Here is a 23029-nt window from a genome sequence, read left to right on the forward strand (position 1 = left end):
GCAGCAGGTTCGCCAGCAGCAGGTTCGGCAGCAGCTAGAAGGCCTGCGACACCGAACGCCTGAGCTGGACAGGAGGGGGAGCCAAAGCGAAGGCTGGTGTGGCAGTGATCCTCTGTTTCACATGAGGAATAAAACCCATTTCAATGGCAACATTTCAAATGATCCTCTATTTCACATGAGGAATAAAAAAGGTGTCTCTTTGTCATCAAACATATTATATAGATCCAGTGGATCCACTTTGCTTTGTCGCTGGAGTTTCACTTTGGTTGGACTAAAAGTCTACTGTACCTCATCTTTGGCATTAGAGAGACAATCAGGTATGTTGGTGTGATAGATAAGTAAGAACAGAGAGAAGGCTGAGACAGGCTTTAGTCAACTCCTGTTAGTGCCTATGAGACTGACTGACCTGTCCCAGCCTTTACGCGCGCACACACACACACACACACACACACACACACACACACACACACACACACACACACACACACACACACACACACACACACACACACACACACACACACACACACACACACACACTCTCTCTCTCTCTCTCTCTTACTTCCCCGGTCTGACATGGCCCGCTCAGAGAAACCCAGGCACGTCACTCTCAAGAAGATCAAGAGTCTCGACCCTCTTTCTGCCAAGGACTCTGCTCTATTCATTAAAGAGATTTCACTTTTTAATCTCAGAGGGGCAACCTAGATTTAGGAAGGTTATGAGTAAGTAAACATAGAATTAACTAATGTATTCTTCAATGGCAAAGACAATCTACAAAAACCTTGAACAAAACATCCCTTATCTAACTGTTACATTCTGTTATCTAATTTCTATAGAATGTTCCTGGAATTCCTATTTCATTTCGAAATAGCTATGTGAATAGCACCTACCCGTACATATACGTGAATAACACGTAACATGTACATATTTCTATGTACCGTATTTGATCCACAGTATTTGATCCACAGTATTTAATACACCGTATTTGATACACAGTATTTGATACACCGTATTTGATACACAGTATTTGATACACAGTATTGCTCATAACACATAACATAAATGTGAGAAAGCAGCAGAGAAATACAAATAACAAAAATGTGTCAGACAAATCATCCAACCATATCTTATTGACAGGAAATATAACATAGAAACCATCAAAAATTAGGACATTGAGTCATCAGGCCACCCGGGTTGTGTGATCCACATTTAGTCCCTTAGTTGTTCAGCTGTTTCTATCATACACATATTCAGCCTCAGTGGACCATTTCCTCTGCCCCAGGCCTCCTGTGCTCACAACAACGCAGAGATCAAGTGAATTATTTCAGCTATTGTGGCAGTACACCCACTGGGGATCTAGATCATGCACTCATGGCTTTTTTTTGCCTCCCAGTAAAATAATGTTAACATCCTGTCCTCCTACACAATCTGACCTTGACATTCCCAGGTGATTGTTTTTTTTCTTCTCTTTCTGTGTGTGTGTTTGTGTGTTTGTGTATGTTTCATGTACATTATTGGTCTGGAGAAGGTATAAGGAGATGAGGGGGGGGGGGGGGGGATAATAAGCCTGTCTATACTTAGGGTTTGCCTGCAGCTATGCTTGCATGAGAGAGGGAGAACGAGAGAGAGAAAAATAGGGAGGATGACAGAGAAGGGAGAAGGGAGGGAGAGGTGGAAGGGAGGGGCTGTGTGACTGTGTGAGTATGACGCACATTGATCTCTTCTCCTGCGCTGTGACTGGCTGCTATGGCTGTCTGTCAGTGAGCTAAGTGGCTGGCGATACAGGGAAGGAGAGCAGATAATGAAGCGGAGCTCACCAGCGGCAGTCTCCTCTCATTGTCTCAATGGCTGCACACGCGTTCCTCCTGCTCTCCTCTGCCTTGCTGTCTGCCTTCAGCCAGCCCACCCTGTCCTTTGATCAAGTGCCTGCACTCCTAGAGAGAAGGTAAATACCCTCTGTGATTGGGAGGGGGGGGGGGGGGGGGGGGTCCAAGGATGCTGGGAGGCTGATGTGCAACAAGGGTCTTTCTTCCTCCCTCTCTCCCTTTCTTTCTTTCTTTCTTCCTCCCTCTGTCTCCCTTCCTGTCTCTCTGTCTTTCTTTCTCTCTCCCTTCCTGTCTCTCTCCCTTCCTGTCTCTCCGTCTCTCTCCCTATCTCTACTTAAATACACAAGGCATCAGATCTGATAACGATGCTGTTGCTGTAAAAGCGTTGTTGAATCTGTGGTCGGATACTGTATGGTTGTGTATATTTTAGCATGCATCAGGCATTTGTCATTGATTACACGGCTGGTGTCTGTCTGGCAGGGAGCAGGTAAATAAGGCCAGGACAATGGAAGGCCAGGTAAATAAGGCCAGGACAATGGAAGGCCAGGTAAATAAGGCCAGGACAATGGAAGGCCAGGTAAATAAGGCCAGGACAATGGAAAGGAGGGGAGAATAGGAACAAAACAAAGGGATGGGACAGAGGAGAAGAAGGGCTGGTCTGTTGGGCTCTGTTTACAGATGAAGAGAAAGAGGGAGAGAGAGAGGGAGAAAGAGAGAGAGAGAAAAAGAAGGGTGAGAAGGTGGATGCTACTCGGTCTTGTCTGCGTACACACGGTCCTGCAGGTCAGATGTAGCAAGATTAAATATTCAGAGGCCAAACCCAGGCAGTACAGACCTGTCTCTGGGAGAGAGAGCAAGAGAGAAAGTGAGAGAGCGAGAGAGGGAGAGAGGGCCTTTGTCAACACTGCTGCTAGGGGCATTGACGTTGGGAAAGGTGCAGGAATCAATGTTTACCTCTGCATGGAATTTTTATCATTGATGGCAGAGAATGATTTTTCTTTCTCAGCACCACAAAGGGGGGCAATGTTGAGGCTTTATGCTTACTCTCTTGGAGATATACTTGATAACATTACAGTTGTATTCACTATATAACAATTACAATCAATACTACATTCAGAACTACTGGTTGTTGTGAGGATTCTAATGGTTTTATGTTGATATTCATGGGGGCGGCAGGTAGCCTAGTGGTTAGAGCATTGAGCCAATAACCGAAAGGTTGCTAGATTGAATCCCTGAGCTAACAAGGTAAAAATATGTTGTTCTTAACTGACTTGCCTAGTTAAATAAAATAAAAATATTTCAGATGTGAATATTTTGGAAATTTTCGCTTGGCTCTTCAACTAAACAATTACCGGGACAGTAAACTTTTGTTTGTTTCCATTGAATAATTTCACATGCTATAGAAATGTTTACACAACCAGACAAAGACATTCTGGATCGCTGTAATTGTATAGATTTCCATGCTTATGAGTCATTCCTCGCAAATGTAGACAATGTCAACAGGCTTGACTAATTGTTTGTGTTCTCATTGCTTTGACCATCAGCTACCTTAGTTGCATTTCTTTCTTCTATCTTTCAAAAGCTAAAGCTGCATCTACAAAACAAACAGAAGACAATAACTTACATAGTTCTCCCATGTGTTTGTCTGTCTTACTACATACAGTATATTGGTTCCTCTCTGCTCTGCCACAAACTGAGTTTCTGTTATATAAAAAGAACTGCCTTTAATTTCAAAGATCTATATTCACTGGCTAGAGATTCATAGGAGACAGAAGTGTACATTCTGGGGGGAAGGTAGGATAGTAGAGAAAGATCCAAATGAAAGGTACTGTAGAATGGTAGCTTTAGAGTTTCAAGAGGAATGTTATTAGCTAGACCAGGGCTCTCCAACCCTGTTCCTGTATATCTACCGTCCTGTAGGTTTACACTCCAACCCTGTTCCTGGAGATCTACCGTCCTGGAGGTTCACTCTAACCCTGTTCCTGGAGAGCTAGTGTCCTGTATGTTTACACTCGAACCCTGTTCCTGGAGAGCTACCGTCCTGTAGGTTTACACTCCAACCCTGCTCCTGTATATCTACCGTCCTGTAGGTTTACACTCCAACCCTGTTCCTGGAGAGCAACCGTCTTGTAGGTTTACACTCCAACCATGTTCCTGGAGAGCTACCGTCCTGTAGGTTTACACTCCAACCCTGTTCCTGGAGAGCTACCGTCTTGTAGGTTTACACTCCAACCCTGTTCCTGGAGAGCAACCGTCTTGTAGGTTTACACTCCAACCATGTTCCTGGAGAGCTACCGTCCTGTAGGTTTACACTCCAACCCTGTTCCTGGAGAGCTACCGTCTTGTAGGTTTACACTCCAACCCTGTTCCTGGAGAGCAACCGTCTTGTAGGTTTACACTCCAACCCTGTTCCTGGAGAGCAACCGTCTTGTAGGTTTACACTCCAACCCTGTTCCTAGAGAGCTACCGTCTTGTAGGTTTTCACTCCAACCCTGTTCCTGGAGAGCTACCGTCCTGTAGGTTTTCACTTCAACCCTGTTCCTGGAGAGCTAGCGTCCTGTAGGTGTACATTCCAACCCTGTTCCTGGAGAGCTACCGTCCTGTAGGTTTACACTCCAACCCTGTTCCTGGAGTGCTACCCTCCTGTAGGTTTACACTCCAACCCATTGCCTGGAGAGCTACCGTCCTGTAGGTTTACACTCCAACCCTGTTCCTGGAGAGCTACCGTCCTGTAGGTTTACACCCCAACCCTGTTCCTGGAGAGCTACCGTCCTGTAGGTTTACACTCCAACCCTGTTCCTGGAGAGCTACCGTCCTGTAGGTTTTCACTCCAACCCTGTTCCTGGAGAGCTACCGTCTTGTAGGTTTACACTCCAACCCTGTTCCTGGAGAGCTACCCTCCTGTAGGTTTACACCCCAACCCTGTTCCTGGAGAGCTACCGTCCTGTAGGTTTACACTCCAACCCTGTTCCTGGAGAGCTACCGTCCTGTAGGTTTTCACTCCAACCCTGTTCCTGGAGAGCTACCGTCTTGTAGGTTTACACTCCAACCCTGTTCCTGGAGAGCTACCCTCCTGTAGGTTTACACTCCAACCCTGTTCCTGGAGCGCTACCGTCCTGTAGGTTTTCACTCCAACCCCAGTTGTAACTAACCAGATTCCGTTCATCAAGCAGCTAATTATTAGAATCACGTGCGCTAGATTAGGGTTGGAGTGAAAACCTACAGGACGGTAGCTCTCCAGGAACAGGGTTGGAGTGTAAACCTACAGGAGGGTAGCTATAGACTCCGGACTAGAGCCATGTCCAACATCACAATACTTTTCAACTGATGAACATTCAACATGCCTGTTATCATAAACTTACCTGTAAAACATACAGAACCAGTCAAAAGTTTGGACACCTACTCATTCAAGGGTTTTTCTTTATTTTTACTATTTTCTACATTGTAGAACAATAGTGAAGACATCAAAACTATTAAATAACACATATGGAATCATGTAGTAACCAAAGAAGTTTTAAAGAAATCAAAATATATTTGAGATTTGAGATTCTTCAAAGTAGCCACCCTTTGCCTTGATGACAGCTTTGCACACTCTTGGCATTCTCTCAACCAGCTTCATGAGGAATGCTTTTCCAACAGTCTTGAAGGAGTTCCCACATATGCTGAGCACACGTTGGCTGCTTTCATACTGATTCATACATTCTCTTTTTGTTCCTATTGTTTTACCTCTCTTACACTCCAACCCTGTTCCTGGAGATCTACCGTCCTGTAGGTTTACACTCCAACCCTGTTCCTGGAGAGCTAGTGTCCTGTATGTTTACACTTGAACACTGTTCCTGGAGAGCTAGCGTCCTGTAGGTGGACATTCCAACCTTGTTCCTGGAGAGCTACCGTCCTGTAGGTTTACACTCCAACCCTGGTCCTGGAGAGCTACCGTCCTGTAGGTTTACACTCCAACCCTGTTCCTGGAGAGCTACCGTCCTGTAGGTTTTCACTCCAACCCTGTTCCTGGAGAGCTACCGTCCTGTAGGTTTACACTCCAACCCTGTTCCTGAAGAGCTACCGTCTTGTAGGTTTACACTCCAACCCTGTTCCTGGAAAGCTACCGTCTTGTAGGTTTACACTCCAACCCTGTTCCTGGAGCGCTACCTTCCTGTAGGTTTACTACACTCCAACCTTGTTCCTGTAGATCTACCATCCTGTAGGTTTACACTCCAACCCTGTTCCTGTAGATCTACCGTCCTGTAGGTTTACACTCCAACACTGTTCCTGGAGAGCTACCGTTCTGTAGGTTTACTACACCCCAACCCTGTTCCTGTAGAGCTACCGTCCTGTAGGTTTACTGCACTCTAACCCTGTTCCTGGAGAGCTACCGTCCTGTAGGTTTACACTCCAACCCTGTTCCTGGAGAGCTACCGTCTTGTAGGTTTACACTCCAACCCTGTTCCTGGAGAGCAACCGTCTTGTAGGTTTACACTCCAACCATGTTCCTGGAGAGCTACCGTCCTGTAGGTTTACACTCCAACCCTGTTCCTGGAGAGCTACCGTCTTGTAGGTTTACACTCCAACCCTGTTCCTGGAGAGCAACCGTCTTGTAGGTTTACACTCCAACCCTGTTCCTGGAGAGCAACCGTCTTGTAGGTTTACACTCCAACCCTGTTCCTAGAGAGCTACCGTCTTGTAGGTTTTCACTCCAACCCTGTTCCTGGAGAGCTACCGTCCTGTAGGTTTTCACTTCAACCCTGTTCCTGGAGAGCTAGCGTCCTGTAGGTGTACATTCCAACCCTGTTCCTGGAGAGCTACCGTCCTGTAGGTTTACACTCCAACCCTGTTCCTGGAGTGCTACCCTCCTGTAGGTTTACACTCCAACCCATTGCCTGGAGAGCTACCGTCCTGTAGGTTTACACTCCAACCCTGTTCCTGGAGAGCTACCGTCCTGTAGGTTTACACCCCAACCCTGTTCCTGGAGAGCTACCGTCCTGTAGGTTTACACTCCAACCCTGTTCCTGGAGAGCTACCGTCCTGTAGGTTTTCACTCCAACCCTGTTCCTGGAGAGCTACCGTCTTGTAGGTTTACACTCCAACCCTGTTCCTGGAGAGCTACCCTCCTGTAGGTTTACACCCCAACCCTGTTCCTGGAGAGCTACCGTCCTGTAGGTTTACACTCCAACCCTGTTCCTGGAGAGCTACCGTCCTGTAGGTTTTCACTCCAACCCTGTTCCTGGAGAGCTACCGTCTTGTAGGTTTACACTCCAACCCTGTTCCTGGAGAGCTACCCTCCTGTAGGTTTACACTCCAACCCTGTTCCTGGAGCGCTACCGTCCTGTAGGTTTTCACTCCAACCCCAGTTGTAACTAACCAGATTCCGTTCATCAAGCAGCTAATTATTAGAATCACGTGCGCTAGATTAGGGTTGGAGTGAAAACCTACAGGACGGTAGCTCTCCAGGAACAGGGTTGGAGTGTAAACCTACAGGAGGGTAGCTATAGACTCCGGACTAGAGCCATGTCCAACATCACAATACTTTTCAACTGATGAACATTCAACATGCCTGTTATCATAAACTTACCTGTAAAACATACAGAACCAGTCAAAAGTTTGGACACCTACTCATTCAAGGGTTTTTCTTTATTTTTACTATTTTCTACATTGTAGAACAATAGTGAAGACATCAAAACTATTAAATAACACATATGGAATCATGTAGTAACCAAAGAAGTTTTAAAGAAATCAAAATATATTTGAGATTTGAGATTCTTCAAAGTAGCCACCCTTTGCCTTGATGACAGCTTTGCACACTCTTGGCATTCTCTCAACCAGCTTCATGAGGAATGCTTTTCCAACAGTCTTGAAGGAGTTCCCACATATGCTGAGCACACGTTGGCTGCTTTCATACTGATTCATACATTCTCTTTTTGTTCCTATTGTTTTACCTCTCTTACACTCCAACCCTGTTCCTGGAGATCTACCGTCCTGTAGGTTTACACTCCAACCCTGTTCCTGGAGAGCTAGTGTCCTGTATGTTTACACTTGAACACTGTTCCTGGAGAGCTAGCGTCCTGTAGGTGGACATTCCAACCTTGTTCCTGGAGAGCTACCGTCCTGTAGGTTTACACTCCAACCCTGGTCCTGGAGAGCTACCGTCCTGTAGGTTTACACTCCAACCCTGTTCCTGGAGAGCTACCGTCCTGTAGGTTTTCACTCCAACCCTGTTCCTGGAGAGCTACCGTCCTGTAGGTTTACACTCCAACCCTGTTCCTGAAGAGCTACCGTCTTGTAGGTTTACACTCCAACCCTGTTCCTGGAAAGCTACCGTCTTGTAGGTTTACACTCCAACCCTGTTCCTGGAGCGCTACCTTCCTGTAGGTTTACTACACTCCAACCTTGTTCCTGTAGATCTACCATCCTGTAGGTTTACACTCCAACCCTGTTCCTGTAGATCTACCGTCCTGTAGGTTTACACTCCAACACTGTTCCTGGAGAGCTACCGTCCTGTAGGTTTACTACACCCCAACCCTGTTCCTGTAGAGCTACCGTCCTGTAGGTTTACTGCACTCTAACCCTGTTCCTGGAGAGCTACCGTACTGTAGGTTTACACTCCAACCCTGTTCCTGGAGATCTACTGTCCTGTAGGTTTACACTCCAACCATGTTCCTGGAGATCTCCCGTCCTGTAAGTTTACACTCCAACCCTGTTCCTGGAGAGCTACCGTCCTGTAGGTTTACTACACTCCAACCCTGTTCCTGGAGATCTACTGTCCTGTAGGTTTACACTCCAACCATGTTCCTGGAGATCTACCGTCCTGTAAGTTTACACTCCAACCCTGTTCCTGGAGCGCTACCTTCCTGTAGGTTTACTACACTCCAACCTTGTTCCTGTAGATCTACCATCCTGTAGGTTTACACTCCAACCCTGTTCCTGTAGATCTACCGTCCTGTAGGTTTACACTCCAACCCTGTTCCTGGAGAGCTACCGTCCTCTAGGTTTACTACACCCCAACCCTGTTCCTGTAGAGCTACCGTCCTGTAGGTTTACTGCACTCTAACCCTGTTCCTTGAGAGCTACCGTCCTGTAGGTTTACACTCCAACCCTGTTCCTGGAGATCTACTGTCCTGTAGGTTTACACTCCAACCATGTTCCTGGAGATCTACCGTCCTGTAGGTTTACACTCCAATCCTGTTCCTGGAGATCTACCGTCCTGGAGGTTTTCACTCCAACCCTGTTCCTAGGAGAGCTAGTGCCCTGTATGTTTACACTCGAACACTGTTCCTGGAGAGCTACCGTCCTGCAGATTTACACTCCAACCCTGTTCCTGGAGAGCTACCGTCTTGTAGGTTTACACTCCAACCCTGTTCCTGGAGAACTACCGTCCTGTAGATTTACACTCCAACCCTGTTCCTAGAGAGCTACCGTCTTGTAGGTTTTCACTCCAACCCTGTTCCTGGAGAGCTACCGTCCTGTAGGTTTACACTCCAACCCTGTTCCTGGAGAGCTAGCGTCCTGTAGGTGTACATTCCAACCCTGTTCCTGGAGAGCTACCGTCCTGTAGGTTTACACTCCAACCCTGTTCCTGGAGTGCTACCCTGCTGTAGGTTTACACGCCAACCCATTTCCTGGAGAGCTACCGTCCTGTAGGTTTACACTCCAACCCTGTTCTTGGAGAGCTACCGTTCTGTAGGTTTACTACACTCCAACCCTGTTCCTGGAGATCTACTGTCCTGTAGGTTTACACTCCAACCCTGTTCCTGGAGATCTACCGTCCTGGAGGTTTTCACTCCAACCCTGTTCCTGGAGAGCTAGTGTCCTGTATGTTTACACTCGAACACTGTTCCTGGAGAGCTACCGTCCTGCAGATTTACACTCCAACCCTGTTCCTGGAGAGCTACCGTCTTGTAGGTTTACACTCCAACCATGTTCCTGGAGAACTACCGTCCTGTAGGTTTACACTCCAACCCTGTTCCTAGAGAGCTACCGTCTTGTAGGTTTTCACTCCAACCCTGTTCCTGGAGAGCTACCGTCCTGTAGGTTTACACTCCAACCCTGTTCCTGGAGAGCTAGCGTCCTGTAGGTGTACATTCCAACCCTGTTCCTAGAGAGCTACCGTCCTGTAGGTTTACACTCCAACCCTGTTCCTGGAGTGCTACCCTCCTGTAGGTTTACACGCGAACCCATTTCCTGGAGAGCTACCGTCCTGTAGGTTTACACTCCAACCCTGTTCCTGGAGAGCTACCGTCCTGTAGGTTTTCACTTCAACCCTGTTCCTGGAGAGCTACCGTCCTGTAGGTTTACACCCCAACCCTGTTCCTGGAGAGCTTCCGTCTTGTAGGTTTACACTCCAACCCTGTTCCTGGAGAGCTACCGTCCTGTAGGTTCACTCCAACCCCAGTTGTAACTAACCAGATTCCGTTCATCAAGCAGCTAATTATTAGAATCATGTGCGCTAGATTAGGGTTGGAGTGAAAACCTACAGGACGGTAGCTCTCCAGGAACAGGGTTGGAGTGTTAGCCTACAGGAGGGTAGCTATAGACTCCGGACTAGAGCCATGTCCAACATCACAATACTTTTCAACTGATGAACATTCAACATGACTGTTATCATAAACTTACCTGTAAATGTAACGGCTTTCTAGCTCTTCCTCCTCCTCGGATGAGGAGAGGAGAGAAGGATCAGAAGACCAATGTGCAGCGAGGTATGATGACATGATTTATTTAAACAAGACGAAAAAACACGAAACGAAAACACTTGAATAATTAACAAAATAACAAAACGGAGTAGACAGACCTGGACATGGAACTTACATAAATAAACGAAGAACTCACGAAAAGGAACAGACTACATAAACCGAGACAGTCCCGTGTGGCGCGACAAACACTGACACAGGAGACAACCACCCACAACAAACAGTGTGAAAACACCTACCTTAATATGACTCTCAATCAGAGGAAATGAAAACCACCTGCCTCTAATTGAGAGCCATATCAGGTCACCCTTTAAACCAACATAGAAACAGAAAACATAGACTACCCACCCAAACTCACGCCAGTAAAACATACAGAACCAGTCAAAAGTTTGGACACCTACTCATTCAAGGGTTTTTCTTTATTTTTACTATTTTCTACATTGTAGAACAATAGTGAAGACATCAAAACTATTAAATAACACATATGGAATCATGTAGTAACCAAAGAAGTTTTAAAGAAATCAAAATATATTTGAGATTTGAGATTCTTCAAAGTAGCCACCCTTTGGCTTGATGACAGCTTTGCACACTCTTGGCATTCTCTCAACCAGCTTCATGAGGAATGCTTTTCCAACAGTCTTGAAGGAGTTCCCACATATGCTGAGCACACGTTGGCTGCTTTCATACTGATTCATACATTCTCTTTTTATTCCTATTGTTTTACCTCTCTTATCAAAGTACTCATAAAACAGAGGACTATTTTCTGATTAACTTAATATTGACCAGTAGCAGGGATCTGACTCCTGATCCCAAGCAGACCTCACTATATTTATCACACCTCCAAATCTGTCCTGAGGTCAGTTCTTAAGCATAAAAACACAGCCACCTGAGTAGCAGCAGGGGACCTTAGAGTCTCTCTAAACGGTTTAGTCTTAATCTGCTCTAATAGTCTATTATTAGTCATCACCTGCATATACAATTAACGTATCAAAGACATGTTGGAAGGGGTAATGCAGACAGGCTATTTGTGCTTAGTGATAATGCCTCCTGACCAGGATAACACAGGTTACAACCTCAACGAGGCTTCCCTGAATAAATGAAGCGTAAATAACACAGGTTACAACCTCAACGAGGCTCCCTGAATAAATGAAGGGTAAATAACACAGGTTACAACCTCAACGAGGCTTCCCTGAATAAATGAAGGGTAAATAACACAGGTTACAACCTCAACGAGGCTTCCCTGAATAAATGAAGGTTAAGTAACACAGGTTACAACCTCAACGAGGCTTCCTTGAATAAATGAAGGGTAAATAACACAGGTTACAACCTCAACGAGGCTTCCCTGAATAAATGAAGGGTAAGTAAAACAGATGACAATTGAAAAATATCCTGGTAATCTACTTGATGTATAAGGCAGAGGTAGAGAGAGGCCCAGAGAGGTAGGAGACACTGAGAGTTCATTGAGGTACCAATCTCCATGCTGTAGAGCAGTGCTTCTGAACAGAGTCACTGCATTGGCAGAGCGAGCTTGTCCTGTTTACTGTTTGATGCGTACCACACCTTGTCTGCTCCAGTATAGCCAACTCAGCCCAGTAGAGAGTGTATGTGTATCGTTCTGTCGTTTGTGTTATCGTTTATCAATGTAATGTTTGTGTGTGAATGTGTGCATGGTATACAGTACATCTCCATGAATGTCTGTGTGTCTGGACAGGTGTTTGACTCTTTGTATATTTGAATATGCAGATGCTAGTGCGTGTAGTTTATATGTGCCTGTTCCTTCTGTATGAGTGTGGGTCCATGTGTCCCTGTGCGTCCTGGTGGCAGGTAGCCTAGCGGTTAAGAGCATTAGGTCAGTAACCGAAAGGGTGCTGGTTTGAATCGTAAAGCCGACTAGGTGAGAAATCTATTGGTGTGCCCTTGAGCAAGGCACTTCAACATAATTGCTCAGGATAAGAGAGTCTGCTAAATTACAAAAATATAAATGTGTGTCTGTCTTTTTGTGTTGAAGAGTGCCTCTGTGAGGTGAGCCAAGGAGTGGCTGTGGAATAGCTTTGATGATATAAAGGGCCTGTTCAGCACTCGGGCTCCGTGTGACAGGGTCAGCCAGTAACAGGGTTGCAGCTGACCTGGCCAAACTGGCACAGGAACAAACGGCTGGGCTTACTTGCATTTATATACAAACACTTGCAAGGCAGCCTCTTCCAGCCATTCACTCATGTGTGGAGCTGTGATGTTTAGGAAACCGGGCTGATGGAGGACCTATTAGTGTAGTTGAGGGTAAAATGTGGTCTTTAGTGTCATTCGGCGCCGTAGGCCCCTGTGTTGATTTAGTTACATTCTATGCATATTGGGTGTAAATCAAATGGGATGTTTTTATTGAGTGGCTGTGTTGTTATGCGTCTGTTTATTTTACGCTGGGTGTCGGTAGGAGAACAGATGCAGGTGATAAGTCACAGACGTCAACCAGCCTGGCACGCTATCACAGTCTCACATGCCAGGTCAAACTGCCAAACGGCACTACTAGGGCACGCACACATCAAGAATCCAACACATCAACTTCCAACATCATTATCTCAGCACCTCCATTTTAGGGTAAGCTCAGTCTACATCAGATCTACTGTAGCTGGCATCAGAGAAGCTAAACTCCATCGTCATTTGATTCATACACAGAACATAGCAGCTTACTCTACATAGTGTGCGCAATGGAGAGGGCCAAAGGTAGACTACAAGGGACACTATCGTCACAACAGTGGCGGCTGGTGGATGGGAAAATCGGAGGATGGGCTCATGGTAATGGTTGAAATGGGAGAGAAAAGCCATCAAATACTTGGAAACCATGTGTTCATTATCATGACAGCCCATCTAATCAGAAAGTTCTGGGTCAATAAAGGCAACGGGGACATTAGGAAAAGTGCTCCGGGGGGGGGCAGGTAATCCAAACAACCAAAAGAAGGTGACCTTGCTTAAGTAACATTCATGAATTACGCATTTGCGTATTTGATTATGTGTAAGTAAACACGAGTCATCAGCAGCAGGGTGCCACTGTCTGCAGAAGACCGCCTGGTTGAAAAGCATTGTGTTCATGAGTGTTATTTTTTCTGTTTCTGTAAATGAAAAGGACAACACTTTTTGCTAAATAAATAAGCAATAGCAAGATTATTTTCTTCTAAAAATGTTAATCTACTACGGTAGAGAAACACCATGCTGTTGTTGTGCGTCCCTACGTCTAAATAAATACTAATTAAATGGTCCTTAAGTTCATCAACTCTCCTCTGTTTGGAAACAAAACTAGTCAATTAGGCTGTTGTATCCTTTAAGCAACCTCTGTGCATGTCTACACATTGTAACTCTGCTTCCTAACATGTAGCGAGAATAAGATAAAAGAGGATAAAGGATTAGACACACATGTCATAGGTCAAAGAAGTCAGGAAATAGACATGACAGGTAGCTCTTCCAATTGTCCCAATGTGCATGGTCCAATTATCTACCGTTCTCCACAAATAGTGCACTTATTCTTTCCCCAACTAATCAAAGCCAGCTTGGTTGAAGCCTATGATTAGTTAATATGTTGAATCACATGTAGGTCGATTGCTTGGCTGGAACAAACGCCTGGACCCACACAGGCTCTTTGAGGATAAGAATAGCCACTCATGGTCTAATCTCTCTTCTTGTCATGCAGCTGGACCTGGACAGCTCAGTGCATCCTGGTGCTCTGCTGGCACTAAACAGTGTTTTTAGCCCCAGAGACGTTGCTCCAGTGTTCCACCCCTACACTAATCCTGATCCCTCAGTCAGGTGGGCTGGCAATGAGATGCCCCTAGCCTGGCAGGAACTTCCCCTGGTGTGTCCACCTGACCTCCTGGACGGATGCTAACTGATACTAGGTTGACCTTCTTCTAATCTAACGCTTCCTGAAAAGCAACCCCTCTAGCCCCTGACTGCTAACAGCTCACTTCTCAGAACTAATTAAGACTGTTATAATAAGACTAGTAATTGTCCTTGACTTGAGCAACAGCCCCACCAATTATCTATGTCAAGCCCAAGCTTGCTTTACCTGGGCCCGGTTTCCCGATAGCGATGGAATTTAAGTTTACAAGTGTTTTAACTATGCATTGTTCCTACAACGGCCGAAGATGTAACGTGCGTTTCCCAAAACACCACGCAGAGAGAACATTCGCTGAGTGCGTCGTTAAGCCACATATGCAGTCATATTGGCTTCCATTTGAAGCAGATTTTTATTCTTCACTTGTTTGTAACAATTGCAAAGACTTTGGCAACGTTGTATTTGTAGTTAACTTCGTTCTGCAGTTATCGGCAGTCACCGTCAGACAGATCAACTTCTTCATTCTATGTTTAGCAGAGATCTACTGTGAATAAAGTGACACGGAAGAGCAAAGAAAAGCACCTAACGTCGCACTTAGCTGTTCTACTAGTGATCTGAGGGAGTCGGTAAATAACGAGCGGTTTCAAGTGCAAGTTTAGTAACGATGGTTTTAACGATGCTCTTAGCTCGCAGATTTAACGGTGCTACTACGAAGGTTCTAACGATGAACTTAGCTTTAAGATGCTTTTGGGAAACCGGGCCCTAGGCAATAGCACCAGAGCTAACGGCCCCAGACCATTTAACTGTTCCTGAACAACAGCTTTTGTTACAGCTCTCTAGAAATAGGGTTGGTGATCACTAGACCAGGTCACACTGGGCACAAGTAGGTTGAATCAACGTTATTTACACATAATTTCAACTAAAAATATAAATGTGATGACATTGAGTCAACATGGAAAACTGATGGGATTTGCAAAAAGTAAATGAATGAGACATAAATAAATAAAACATATTTTTTTTCATCCAGCCTTTACCTAAATGCAATGAGCTGATTAAAATGTTTGTTGGTTTTACTTGGAAATTCACATTAGTTGATAACTCAATCAAATGTTTATCAAAACTAGACATTGAACTGTCATCTGTGCCCAGTGAGGAGTGCCTTTCTCATATCCCTTCCTGAACCCAGATCCTATAGTCTTGAGCCAGGTGGACAAATTCACAGTGCCATGTTACTGGCAGGTTACTGTCTGATAACAGCAGATGTGTAACAACACAGACATGCCCAGATGGATAGCTACCCCAGAGGAAATGATCAGGGTATAATTTTCTAAATAAAAAATAATTTCTTCAAATCCAGCTGATCAGGGTATTATTAAACAGCCTATCTGTCTAATAGCTGGTAGTGTTCAGACAGTGAATTCCAACAATTTTGGTGTAATGGCCTATGTAAATTAACATCCTAGCTACTTCTGCACAACATACTATAGGGCCCAATTCAGTCAAGCAAAGCACAGATAAAGGTTCCACAAAAAAAGAGCAACCAGTGAAGAACAAACACCATTGTAAATACAACCCATATTTATGTTTATTTAAAATATTGTACTTTTGTACTTGTATTTGCACATTGCTACAACACGGTATATAGACATAATATGACATTTGAAATGTGTCTATTATTTCAGAACTTCTGTGAGTGTAATGTTTACTGTTCATTTTATTGTTTATTTCACCTTTGTTTATTATCTACTTCACTTGCTTTGGCAATGTTAACATATGTTTCCCATGCCAATAAAGCCCTTGAATTGAATTGAATTAAAAGCAAACCTCATAGCAAGTTCACTCACAATGTTTACTTTACACTGAGTTGTCAATTGGGTTAAAAGCTACACTCAACAGTCCCTGCAAGCTATTCCTCTCACAGACATTGTCATTCGATATTGATGCAAAAACAACGTACGAAGTGCTTAAAATATAGGGCAAACCCTCGGGGAGAATCTTTACTGTGGTTGTTCTTTATCTATGCCTAAAAGCATTCCAGCTATTTCTTTTACTTTTCCTGTTGAAAAACAACATCTCATGTATAAATATGGTAATGTACACAGACTTAAGAGTAAAAAAATACATGTTTTGAGAATGTTTAAATTTTTTTATACACAACTGCAAACTTCAAGGAGGTGTCCATCCAATGAGTTGGTCTGATGGGTGCACTGTGATGTCATCGGCCTCCCCTGGTGCTTGAGGAACAATAGAGGAGTATTAGAATAGCCCCCCCCCCACACACACACACGTACCATGTTATGAGGATACCTGTACCACCTATTAAGATGAGCCTTGGTTCAGTAAATCAGGTGATAAATGAGGTGAAAAGGAGAGTGAGACTTTAAAGGAATTGAATGCCTTAGTTTTGTCACCAGCCTGATCAGTTCTGGGTACTGATCAGTTCTGGGTACTGGGTACTGACTGACTGCACAGCCTGTCTGTAAGATCACTGCATGCTGAGCAGAGGCAAGACATTCAAACTCATAATCTAACCTAGTTCCCACGCACGCACGCACACACACACACACACACACACACACACACACACACACACACACACACACACACACACACACACACACACACACACACACACACACACACACACACACACACACACACACACACACACACACACACACACACACACACACACACACACACACACACACACACACACACACACACACACACACACACACACACACACACACACACACACACAGATTGAGATTAACCACTGGGGGTTTAAACCACATACAGACTAGCCTGCATGGTAAAGCGTTATGGATAAATTGACTGTATTATCACGATAAGCATAAATAGAACGATACGTTTATAACATTCATGTACATTTGTTAGCCTACTTTTATATATTACCATACCATTAGCACTACTACTACTAGTACTACTACTACTACTATGGGGCGGCAGGTAGCCTAGTGGTTAGAGCGTTGGACTAGTAAACGGAAGGCTGTAAAATCGAATCCCCGAGCTGACAAGGTAAAAATCTGTCATTCTGCCCATGAACAAGGCAGTTAACCCACTGTTCCTAAGCCGTCATTGAAAATAAGAATTTGTTCTTAAGGAAATAAGTCTGCTAATATGGGCAAATGGTACAATTGATAGTAACAACATTCAAAGTAGCAGTATTTTTACAATTTATTTTACCTTTATTTAACGAGGCAACGAGGTTAACGAGGTTAAACGAGATTAAATAAAGGTAAAATGAATTGTAAAAATACTGCTACTTTGAATGTTGTTACTATCAATCAATTGTACCATTAGCCCATATTAGCAAACTTATTTCCTTTAAACTTCACATTTCTCTAGTAGACTATTTATTGGGATTATCGGTATCAGTAAAATTTCCTCGATAAATTGTTGGCGTCGATCATTTTAGTTTTGTCTTCCCAGCTCTACTGCATGATCAGCCTGGACAGGACAGGACAATACAAAGCTGACCAATCACAACTATACTGTCAAATGATTGTGTTTATCCTCTGATACTGCATGTAGGCCACCGCTAATGTCAAGGTTTGATAGTAAATAAAACAAGCTTTGTATTGGAGAGATATACCACCACCCATTACCAATGTGTAGCTGCCACCAACATGCCAGCCTTTTTGCGCCAGAAAGTAGTGGTGGGGGGAAAACATTTATACAGTTACATATCGGGATATTATTTTTGACGATATATCATATCCTTTTGACAATATCATATTTTCGCTAGTTGGCTGTACCTGCACCAAAACTCCAGTATTGTTCCTTCATAGCTTGTTCTCCATCTTCTTTTTAAATAGGGAACCAATTTGTTTTCAGCACTTTTATTTCCATGACTGATCTAAACGTGTTTTCTCATGGCCCTCTCTTGTCCCTCTGCAACAGACATCGTGAGCAATAAAATCACTGTATCGCAATACATCGTAATCGTGAGAATTGCAATACATATCGTATCGCAAGCTAATTATTGTGATATTGTATCGTGAGGTCCCTGGCAATTCCCAACCCTACCCGAATGCTCAGGAGACATTGGCTATGATGATCTGGTTAGTGATCAAAAGGTGAACTGCTGAAGGTATAGTATCGCATGTGGACATAGAACATATTGGTTGGCCACTAATAGTATAGCTACCCTATGTTGCCTTGTGCTGGTTTGAAATCTGCTCTGTCAACTCTGAGAAAATATGTGCACGGACATGTAGCTGCATCTTTTAACCACATTGTCATTTTCTCTTGTCTCTACAGCACAGAAGTCGACTATGTTACAGAGGTCCCATACCCAGCTGTGAGAATCAGAGCGGGTAAATAACAAATCATGTCTCATGATTATGAGCTTGACGCAATCAAGCCTGCCTTAGACATGTTTATGCAGTATCGGTTTAAAAACTACTGCCCAAACATACAGCTTGAACCGTCAATGTCCATGTAGGTAGGCAGTGTATTTGTAAGCAAATATATTTTAGCCAAATAGTATTTGACTCTTTTATTTGTGTTTCTGTGTCAGGTGGTATTGATGGAATGAGCTTGGTGGCTGAGGGTTATGTGCCCACTGAGGAAAGCCCACTCAAAAGATTACTGAAGGTAGAAGTCTCTCTCTGTTTCTCTTCTCGCTCTCTTTCTATCCCGCTCTCTCTGATCCTGTGCATCGTAGTATCACATCGCCCCCTAGGGGACACTGTTCAGATTCTCTACAGTTTGTTTTACTAGTCTTACTATTACTACCGTGATAACTATGTGTGTGGCGTTTCTTGTCACTCAATTACATTAATTGATCCAATCTCCCCTCTACCCCTCCTCTCTGCAGCGGGATAGCTGGCACCACCTCAACCAGCATGGCCATGACAAGGGCAAGAGAAAGCTGCTCCAGTCCCCCATATTCGGGCCCTACTCTCCTCTGAGCGTGGCCTACAATGGCAAGACCTGCATCCTGTTCAAAGCCAAGCGCCTGGCCGTCCGCTACAAGAACCACACCTTCATAGACCTGACGGAGAAGACCTTTGGACCCAACGCCCCTGTGGACACCAAGGGATCCATCTGCACCAAGGAGAAGGCTACGTAAGTACTGTAAATCATGTCCGACCATGAGTTGTATCGACTGCTATGTAGTTATCAAAAGTTTAAATTATACATTCAATTAATGGAGGAAAATATTGTTACAATGACATGAGTCCTGTATATCTCACTCAGGATCTACCTACTAAAGGCCCGGTCCTTTTCAATCAACATTTGAGTCTGTTTTTGTACACAGGCTATCACTGAAATTTGGCGATGTGGAGGACCTCAGGGGACTTGTTATCAGGTTGCAGATGTCCAACACATTCTACGAGTCGGCAGGGCAGAACTGGTTCACCTTAGACAGCGTCCACATCCACTACAACTGGACCCATGAGGCTACATTCAACGCCAGCGAGGTGTACGCCCCCGCCACCTCCTCCTATCACTGCCAGCATGTCAGCAGTCAGCACAAATATGACACCCTCCTGGTGCCCAGCTCACACACTGACACCTCAGCTAACTGGCACATCACGTTTACTGACTTCCAGGTATGGAGCTTTGACCGTTTTTAATGACTGATTGATTTATCTATAAAAAAACTTGTTTACTTCCCCTTGTAATATTTCCTATTTCCTCTCTTCCTCTCTGCAGATCCAGGCGTTCAACGTCATGTCTGATAAGTTTGCGTCGGCCAGCGACTGTGCCACCTTCCTGACCCCAGCCATACTGATGGGCCTGGTGACCTCTCTGATCCTGCTGTTGGTGCTGGCCTACGCTCTGCACATGGTGGTGCACCTCAAACACATCGACCGCTATGAGGAACATAAAGCTATGGTGTATTTCCCACGCAGGCTGAGCAAAGCTTTAGAGCGTAGGGCCTCACAGCAGTACGAGCTACCCGACAAGAACTGCCTGTGAGAGAGGGAGGAAGAGAGAGGGAGAAGATAGAGAGTCGTGGATGCTGGTGAATGAAAGTGGGAAAAAGTTGCACCCACACTGTTTTCCATGCTTCCAAATGTTTGTTTACTAGTGACAACTATTTTCACCTGTTGGCTTTTGCCTGTTCTCTATTATAAGACCAACATGTTAACATGTTAACAATACTAAGCTATCACATTTTTTGAAGCATTAAAACTGTGTTTGTCTACCATCCTTCCTTTTTTCATTGACCTGAACCTTCACATTCATTTCCTACCTAAGGTTATTGGATGTTAAAACCTCTTGATCGTGGGGTTGAAGGTCAGGAAGAGACCAGGGGCCCTGGAGGGACACAGTGTCACCAAGCTTTCACCTCAGCCAGGCACTGAAGCACCCGATTCAACAGTTAACGACTGCAGCTAACCCTGCCATCGTCCAAGCCTGCTTAGGGGCCCTCACCCCTTAGCATAACTGGGCTTTGGTGTGTGGAGTCCCCACTCCCAATCCTAGCATTGACACATTGCCAAATTCATACCAATACAAGGAATCTTTTGTCGAATCTCATGGCATTTTCACTGAATTAGATGCACTCTGTCATAAATTGAATAAGGTCGTCTAGCACAGTGTTTCTCAAATGGAGTGTGAGGATCCACTGGTAGATCACAGACACATCTTACTGGGTTAAGATTGTACTTGAGCTGGAAACTTGTTTGAGGTAATCTGGAGGTATCTCAAAAATTCTAGAGGGTTTTGGTGGTTCATGTCACAAAACTATTTGGGAACCACTGGTCTGGCACCTGGCTGGAGTGAACTAGATTGGTCACTGTGGCTCTCCTGAACCTCTGGGGTTTCCCACCCTGCCCCTGGCATAGACTTTTGGGACTTGAATGGACCAGCCACCAGTCTGAGGGGTTCGACTAACTAGCACAACATGGGTTAGCCTGGCAGGCGCTAATGGCTAACTCTCAACACTAAAGACTAAACATGGAAATAAGCTGCACAAGACTGCCCTTCTGAGGGCAACGAACGACGCGGGTCTATAGGAAGACGTCACTCACTGAGAGTCTATGGAGTACGGACAAGGGTGGTGAAGGAGCTGCCAGCCACGCTGCTGGGTTTTTGACTGCCAAAGTGAAGCTAAAGGATTTTCCATTACGCATGACAATGTGAACATGAGAAGTACAGTTACAATGTAAATAACAAACGAAAAACACTCAAATGTACAGATGTATCTCTCAGCTGAAGTTTTTTTAAATATACAGTGTAATCAAGAAATACTACTAGGTACAGGAAGGCTATTCTACTACTGCTCATAATCACAAGGATATACAGTGCTGTAGATATGTTAAGGTCGTATGATCATAGCTGTTTACTATCTTCAGATAGCGCACAATTACATAGTTATCAGTTAAACATTGTGCTATGAGGATCGGTGACAGTATCAATGCATATTGTTTTTTTTCTACAGTATTACCATATAACACTGTCTGTCTTATAATTGTCTTGAACTGGGCCAGACATGACACCCTAGAAGTACAGTCCAGCTTAAAGGTAGATTCAGCAGTATGACATCATTGTCCACAGTGGGGCGACTTCCTGCTTCACAGACACAATAACAGATTCAAATCTGCCAATATTTCCCTTTCTGGGGAAGAGCCAATAGGGGCAGTCTTGGCAGATTATAATTTTGTTGTTGTTGATTTCTGTAAGCGGGATGTCACCCTGCTGTGTATGATGATGTCATATTGCTGAGTCTACCTTTGATCCAACTGTGACTTTCCAGTACAAATGTAAACATAGGGACGATACTTATGGAATGCCGTCCGTCCGCAAGTACATATAGAGGCCATTATACTCCAGAGACAACACTAGCAACCAGTAACAACATCAGTAACTCACTATTACAGAATAACACTCAGCATGACAGTAAGTAGAACTTACATTCGATATGGCAGTTCTGTCAGTCTGTAGCAGTGTACTTTGGTCATAAATGTATCCTACAAACTATGAAACCAGTGGAGGAGGTTTCTCCATGGAACAATTTATGTAGTTTGATCAATAAACAATAATCAAATTAAATTGCTAAGAGTCGCCTTGTTATGTCTTGTGGGTTATTTTGCCTTTACCACTGTCAGGTTTTGGCCAGGACTGTTCAGGTTTTGGTCACTAGATGTCCCCATTGCACCTTTTTTGTACCTTTTGTTTTTCCTTGCTCTAATTATTGTTTGCACCTGTGTGTCGTTCCCTTGTTAGTATTTAAACCCTGTGTGTTCCTCAGTTCCTTGCTCAGTGTTTGTATGTTAGCACCCAGCCCCAGCCCAAGCCTTGTTCTGAACATATGATTCTCTTATTGGATTTTCCAGAGGTTCTCTGGTTTAGTTCTTGTGTATTTTTGAGTAGTCTTTTGAGGTTTGTTTTTCCCTGCTGTTTTTACCACTTTGTGGAGTTTCTTTGTATTTTGGAGGATATCCATTTTGTGCTTCTTGACTTTATGTTTGGACATTGTGGATTTAGATTCTTTGCCTGAAGATTTTGTTCTTTAATTAAACCACCATCTCTAGTACTGCTGTGTCTGCCTCATCTTCTGGGTTCTGACGATTATTAGTGACTGTTTCTCGCACCGGGTCCTGACAGAAACACTGAGCCGTTATAATAAACCCAGAGGCAGCTAGTACCCAGGATTTTTGTTCCATCCTGTCCCACCACGAGGGGACTGTCCAACGCCACGAAGCTGCTCTGGTTCA

At 44.4% G+C, this 23029-nt stretch overlaps 1 protein-coding gene across 1 annotated transcript; it reads left to right on the top strand.

The window, feature by feature from the left end:
- The first annotated feature begins 1744 nt into the window (after nucleotides 1-1744).
- LOC129861212 (V-type proton ATPase subunit S1-like protein) lies at nucleotides 1745-22364 on the top strand. Its single transcript, XM_055932426.1, has 6 exons — nucleotides 1745-1945; nucleotides 18618-18673; nucleotides 18877-18953; nucleotides 19177-19427; nucleotides 19621-19915; nucleotides 20019-22364. The coding sequence occupies exons 1-6, from the start codon at nucleotides 1845-1847 to the stop codon at nucleotides 20283-20285; spliced, it is 1047 nt and encodes a 348-aa protein (XP_055788401.1). The 5' UTR covers nucleotides 1745-1844; the 3' UTR covers nucleotides 20286-22364.
- The last annotated feature ends 665 nt before the right edge of the window (nucleotides 22365-23029 follow it).

This window comes from Salvelinus fontinalis, chromosome 8, assembly GCF_029448725.1.
Source record: "Salvelinus fontinalis isolate EN_2023a chromosome 8, ASM2944872v1, whole genome shotgun sequence".
NCBI lineage: Eukaryota > Metazoa > Chordata > Actinopteri > Salmoniformes > Salmonidae > Salvelinus > Salvelinus fontinalis.